The following is a 7,500-nucleotide window of genomic DNA, read 5'->3' as shown; positions in this document are numbered from 1 at the left end:
TCCTCCTACGCCTATTGACGCAAAGGGCCTCGATTAGATTTCACCAGTCGTCTCTATCTTGAACTTTTAATTCAATAATTCTCCATTCATCATCTGCTACTTCGCGCTTCTTAATCCTCAGCCATGTAGGCCTGGGTCTTTTAACTCTTCTGGTGCCTTGTGGAGTCCAGCTGAACGTTTGGTGAACTCTTCCTCCTACGCCTGTTGACGCAAAGGGCCTCGGTTAGATTTCGCCAGTCGTCTCTATCTTCAGCTTTTAAGTCAATAATTCTCCATTCATCATCTGCTACTTCGCTCTTCTTAGTCCTCAGCCATGTAGGCCTGGGTTTTCTAACTCTTCTAGTGCCTTGCGGAGTCCAGCTGAACGTTTGGTGAACTAATCTACGACCTATCTTATATACATCAAGTTAGGATAATATGTGTCTCCTTCCATGCCTAAATGATTAAAACTTTAACATATTCCCTTTTTTAATGATTTTATCGTTAATTTATCTTTTCTTGACAGCCCTTGGGGACGTCTTACATATTCCCATTTTTGATTATTTTATCGTTAATTTATCTTTTCTTGACAGCCCTTGGAGACGTCCAGCCTGGAGAACCTTTGAGTCCCATCCTGGGGTCAATCATCGGAGGAGTGATCGCTTTGGTGCTGCTAATGTCCATCGCTCTGATAATTGCCAGGTGTAAAAGGACCAACAGAGAAGGGCACAGGTGAGTCTGGCTGGAGTTGTTTACTCTCCCAGTATAAGTTTATTCTCAGCATATATAGCTTACGTGTTGTTATGGCAAGTAATAGCCAAGATACAGCCCTACACTGTTAGAAGAAACCTTTACGTAGTATTATTATGAGTAATAGCCAAGATACAACCCTACACAGTTAGAAAACCCGTTACCTGTTATTTTAGTAAGTAATAGCCAAGATGCATCCCTACACTATTAGAAAAACCCGTAATTTCAACCGACAATTCTCTGTAAAAATATAGTTCTCAACCGCATTTTATTAGAATATAGGTGACCATAATAGCCAAGATACAACCCTACAGTGTTAGAAAAAAACCCGTAATTTCAACCGACAATTCTCCGTAAAAATATAGTTCTCAAACGTATTTCAGTAAAATACAGGCGATAATGATAGCCAAGATACAACCCTACACTGTTAGGAAAAATGTTATTTTTAACCGAATATTCAGTTAAAATATAGTTCTCAACCGTATTTCAGTAAAATACAGGCGACCGTCATTTTACCTTACTTTGTTATTATTTTTTACAGATTTGGTGACCGTAATATCGCTCCTTTACGTCAATATAGCCGTTTTTGAAACGGTAAAAATCCTGGAATAAATTTTGCTAGTCATTTACCGTTTTTAATAAAAAAAAATTTAAGTGTAGTTGGAAAGGCAAACTACTACAAGCTCATGCGTTCTAACAAGGAAAGCAGCCCTGTCAGTAAAGCAAATGAGAAAATAGCAAATAAACTAATGATTAATAAGAAAGAAAATATAATATATATTAAGATCAGTAACAGCGTTAATGTAGATCTGTCTATATATATATATATATATATATATATATATATATATATATATATATATATATATATATATATATATATATATATATATATATATATATATAATCCATAAAGATAAACTTATATCAACCTGTTGAACATGGAATATTTTCTCCAAATTTCAGCTTCGGGCAAAGAGCCTCTAAAGGCATATCTAATTTTGTTGAAGAAAATCTAAATTTTAAGATCAATAATAACGTTAAAGTAGATCCGTCTTATATGAACTATAAAGATTTGTCTCAAATAGTCTATAAAATGACTTATATCAACCTGTTGAATATAAGAATATTTGCTCCAAATTTCAACTACGAGCAAATATGCTCTCGAAGCTTTTTTCATTTTCTTATAAATTCCTTCGAATATCTTTACATAATCAAGGTGATAATAATAATAATAATGATAATAATAATAATAATAATGATGATGGGGAGGAGGAGGAGGATAATAATAATAAGAATAAGAATAATAATAATAATGATAATAATAATAATAATAATAATGATAACAAAAATAACAATGACAATGACAATGACAATGACAATGTCATGATAATGATAATGATAAAAATAAAATAAAAATAAAAATAAAAATAAAAATAAAAATAAAAACAATATAAAGCTGATCATACCGATAAAAGACCTCTTGAAATAAGATGAGGTATCCCCACTCTATACGCACTCAAAATATCTCCTATAGTCAATTCTTTTATAATGAGGCGCATTTGCACCGACTCGCAGCGGTGCTCCTTTAGCTCGGAAATGCGTCCTGCTATCTGATTGGTTAGAATGATCTTGTCCAACCAATCAGCGATCAGGAAACTTTAACGAGCTAAAATGGGCACCCCCTGTGAGTCGGTGCGAATCAAGCCTCGCTGAAAAGAATCGACTATAATCCAAACGCTGAAATGAATTCGCGAGTTTTTAAATTCCCGGATAATGACGTTGTTAGTTCGCGAAAAGACCGCGACTTCAAAAGCAACCTATCAAAGGGAGAAAAATGAGAGTAATTGGACATCCAGGAGTGTAGAAAATTTGCCTGAAGGATTTTTTTTTATCCTATCGTATCCTTGCGAAATCTACTGCATCAATGGGAGAGGAAATAGTGGAAGGGAAGAGATTGCAATGGTTGCAATGGTTGCAAATTCAGTGGAATCGACTTTCAGCTTTGATAACGAAAAGCAACTTCTGACGGAAGACTTTTTGACAGAATTTACTGTTGGAAATTAGTGAAAATAATAATAATAATAATAATAATAATAGTAATAATAATAATAATAATAATTTATTATTATTATTATTATTATTATTATTATTATTATTATTATCACTTATGGTTATTGTTATTATTATAATTATATATATACTGTAATATATATATACATATATATATATATATATATATATAATATTTATATATTTTAATATATAATTATATATATACATACATACATATATATAAATATATATATATATATATATATATATATATATATATATATATATACATATATATATTATACATAATTATATATATACATACATACATATATATATATATATATATATATATATATATATATATATATATATATATATATTTATTTATATATATATATTATATATAATGTATGCACACATTTATATGTATGTATATATACATGTATAATATATGTATACTGTATATATGAACTATGTACATACATACATATTATATATATATATATAGAGAGAGAGAGAGAGAGAGAGAGAGAGAGAGAGAGAGAGAGAGAGAGTGAGGAGAGAGAGAGAGAGAGAGAGATAGCTATATATAGATATATATAATGTTTTAGAAGCTAGCCTGGTTAAATTATGCATTGATTTCTAAAATAGCCTGCTACCTCTTCTAATCTTTTAAGCATTACTTTTAGTCATGAAACCAGGAACAATGGTCCACGCTTTCACTGCAAAGAAAATGAAATACTTTAGTATACTCAGATATATTTTAATTTTATCATCATCATCATCATTATTATCATTATCATCATCATTATCATTGTCATTGTTGAGATGAAAGCAAGATAAGGTTTGTGGCGTTCAAAAGAATTAGCTGAAGCCTATTTTCATATCGTAATATTCATTCCTAGCCGGAAGTTTTAAGGGAATCTCAGTCATCTGCCCCTACCTCACCCCTACAATCCTTAACCTCACCCCTACAAACATTATTTTATCCTCACCCCTACAAACCTTAACCTCACCCCTACAAACATTATTTTAACCTCACCCTTACAAACCTTAACCTCCCCTACAAACCTTAACCTCCCCTACAAACCTTATTCTCACTCCTACAAACCTTATTCTCACTCCTACAAACCTTATTTTAACCTCACCTTTACAAACGTTAACCTCACCCCTACAAATCTTAACCTCACCCCTACAAACCTTAACCTCACCCCTACATACATCATTTTAACCTCACCCCCTATAAACCTTATCCGCACCCCTATAAACCTTATCCGCACCACTATAAACCTTATCCGCACCCCTATAAACCTTATCTGCACTCTTATAAACCTTAACCCCACCCCTACAAACCTTAACCTTACCCCTATAAACCTTAACCTCACCCCTATAAACCTTAACTTCACCTCTACAAACCTTATCCTCACCCCAACAAATCTTACTCTCTCCTACAAACCTTACTCTCCCCTACAACCTTAACCTCGCCCCCTACTAACCTTAACCTCACTCCTACAAACCTTATCCTCACCCCTATAAACCTTAACCTCGCCCCTACAATCCTTAACCTCACCTCTACAAACCTTACTCTCTCCTACAAACCTTACACTCCCCTACAAACCTTAACCTCGCCCCTACTAACCTTAACCTCACCCCTATAAACCTTAACCTCGCCCCTACTAACCTTAACCTCACCCCTATAAACCTTAGCCTCACCCCTACAAACTTTACCCTCACCCCTACAAACCTTAACCTCACCCCTACTAACTTCACCCTCACCCCAATGGGACTCTAAGCCATTATCCTCACAAACCAACACCAGATACATGTTTTATTCAGAAGGGGACTTTTGCCTTTCATGCAAGGTCTCTCTCTCTCTCTCTCTCTCTCTCTCTCTCTCTCTCTCTCTCTCTCTCTCAGGCAGATATATTAATTCTAAATCCTTCTGGTTTCCCTGTCTAAAGATTCGAAGGTCTAACGTAATTATATGTATATCTGTTTGAAAATGAATATATTTTGAAGCATTCCTTACATAATACACAAATATGTGAATTCATATATATATATATATATATATATATATATATATATATATATATATATATATATATATATATATATATATATATATATGTATGTATATTAGATATAGATATAGATATAGATATAGATATAGATATAATATCTATGTATGTATATGTATATATACATGTTTGATATGAATTTTTTTTGGATTTTTTTTTTTTCAAATAATAACACTTAACATAGAATGGAAAATAAGCATAACAAAATGCAGTATATTGATGAAATCATTTTCTGTGAAAATGCATCATTTGAAATAATGAAAATAATCAATGCCGAGAGATGTTATGCTTTATCATAATGAGGAAATATATATAAATTTTTCCCATTTTAAGTCATGTAACATATTGAATGGAATACGGTTAACTATAGTCAATTCTTTTTAGTCAGGCAGATTAGCACCGACTCGCAGGGTTGCCCTTTTAGCTCGGAAAAGGTTCCTGATTGCTGATTGGTTAGAATTATCTTGTCCAACCAATCAGCGATCAGGAAACTTTTCCGAGCTAAATGGGCACCGCTGCGAGTCGGTGCAAATATGCCTCACTAAAAGAAATTGACTATAGTATGAACTCTGTAGCTCATACTGAGATGAAATTATTTTAATAATCATATTGCTGATGATAACCACATTTTTTCACATGTTATAGAGTAAGTAAATTTCTATACACAAATATGAAACATCGTAAAAATATATACAGATTTTTTTTAAATGTTACACAAGTTTGAAGTAAAACAAAGGATTTTAATAATTTTTTTTGCGGATAATAACGACATTTCTTTAAATGTTATAGAATGCAAGTAGATTTTTATACATAAATATGGAACATCGTAAAAAATATGTTTTCTTTTCAAATGTTGCACAATAAATATTACCCTTAACTATTAGTTTAAAATGTTTTCTTTTCAATCATTACAAAACTAATCTTATCCTCAACTATTACTTTAAAATGTATTTTTTTTAAACATTGCAAAACTAATATTATACCCAACTATTAGTTTAAACTGTATTTTTTCAAACATTGCAAAACTAATATTACCCTCAACTATCACTTTAAAATGTTTTTTTTTCAAACATTACAAAACTAATATTACCCTCAACTATTACTTTAAAATGTTTTCTTTTCAAACATTACAAAACTAATATTACCCTCAATTATTAGTTTAAAATGTATTTTTTCAAACATTACAAAACTAATATTACCCTCAACTATTACTTTAAAATGTTTTCTTTTCAAATGTTACACAACAAATATTACCGTCAACTACTAGTTTAAAATGTTTTCTTTTCAAATGTTATACAATAAATATTCCCCTCAAATATTACTTTAAATTTTTTTTTTCAAATGTTGCAAAACTTATATTACCTCAAAGTTGGAGCAAATGTTTTTATGTTGACCAGGCTGACATGAGTCTTTTTATTGTTTATATATGACATATCTGTTTTTGACGTCGTTAATAGATTATATAGGATATATCTGTTTGACGCTGTTACTGGTTTTAGAATGTTATATTGTTAATTTATTCTCATCATTTATTTATTTCCTTATTTCCTTTCCTCACTGGGCTATTTTCCCTGTTGGAGCCCTTGTGCTTATAGCATCTTGCTTTTCCAACTAGGGTTGTAGTTTGGCTAACAATAATAATAATAATAATAATAATAATAATAATAATAACTATTGCTTTTTAAAAAAAAAATCTTTTCAAACATTACAAAACGAATATTACCCCCCAAGTATTAGACTTTCTAAACCCTTATTACATTTGTATAAATAATTAAACTCTCCTAAAATACCATCTAACCATAATTTCACCCAAAAAATAAAAATCCCTTTATTTTTTAGGTGAAGAAATGTAAAGATCCCGAAAACTTTGGTCTAGTGATTTTCAACTTTGTCTCGGGGCTTATAGAAGGCCAGGAATTTACGATCAAAGTTTAGAAAACTTAAATTTAAAAGTTTGACTTTTATGTTTTTATTTTTTCTGTTTTTTGTGTTAGCATGGGGAATTTTTTTTTTAAATTGCTTTACGCTAATTTGAGCAAAGTGGTTTAATATCCTATTACTATTTTTTTTATTAATCATAATTATTGATAATTATAATTACTATTAATACTTATTGCCATTAATTATTATTATTATTATTATTATTATTTATCTTTATTATTGTTATCATTATGAATTATTACTAATAATAATTATTAATCTTGATGAATTACGTAACACAAATTAAGTACTGCTGCGGTAAGTTCGCCAGGACACCAGCCACCCGTTCAGATACTACCGCTAGAGAGTTATTGGGTCTTTTGACTTGGCCTATTCTTATCACATTCTCATCACATTCTCATCTGTCCTCATACTCCAGACAACACTGAGATTACCAAACAATTCTTCGCACAAGGGGTTAACTACTGCTCTGAAATTGTTCAGTGGCCCCTTTCCTCTTGGTAACTAGCGACTGTGGCTCTGTGTCGCTCATCCCCGCCACGGGCGTGGTGTGGCTTTGTAGCGCCACAGAGTCGCTAGTGTGCTCCTGGCCTAAGGGTAGAAGAGACTCTTTAGCTATGGTAAGCAGCTCCTCTAGGAGAAGGACACTTCAAAATCAAACCATTGATTAGATAAGTTAATTTCACTCTGA

The 7,500-nt window shown here is 31.5% G+C and overlaps 1 protein-coding gene across 2 annotated transcripts in view; it reads left to right on the top strand.

The window, feature by feature from the left end:
* Positions 1-7,500, top strand: part of LOC137656073 (uncharacterized) — a 38,119-nt gene that overhangs the window by 24,469 nt on the left and 6,150 nt on the right. For both annotated transcript variants that reach the window (XM_068390247.1, XM_068390246.1), the window contains one exon: positions 573-711. In XM_068390247.1, coding sequence (XP_068246348.1) covers positions 573-711 — 139 coding nt within the window. The remainder of the gene's footprint in view (positions 1-572; positions 712-7,500) is intronic.

This window comes from Palaemon carinicauda, chromosome 17 (assembly GCF_036898095.1).
Source record: "Palaemon carinicauda isolate YSFRI2023 chromosome 17, ASM3689809v2, whole genome shotgun sequence".
In the NCBI taxonomy this organism is placed as follows: domain Eukaryota; kingdom Metazoa; phylum Arthropoda; class Malacostraca; order Decapoda; family Palaemonidae; genus Palaemon; species Palaemon carinicauda.
Note: the sequence above shows the minus strand (reverse complement) of the source record. Positions and strands in the feature narration are given on the sequence as shown.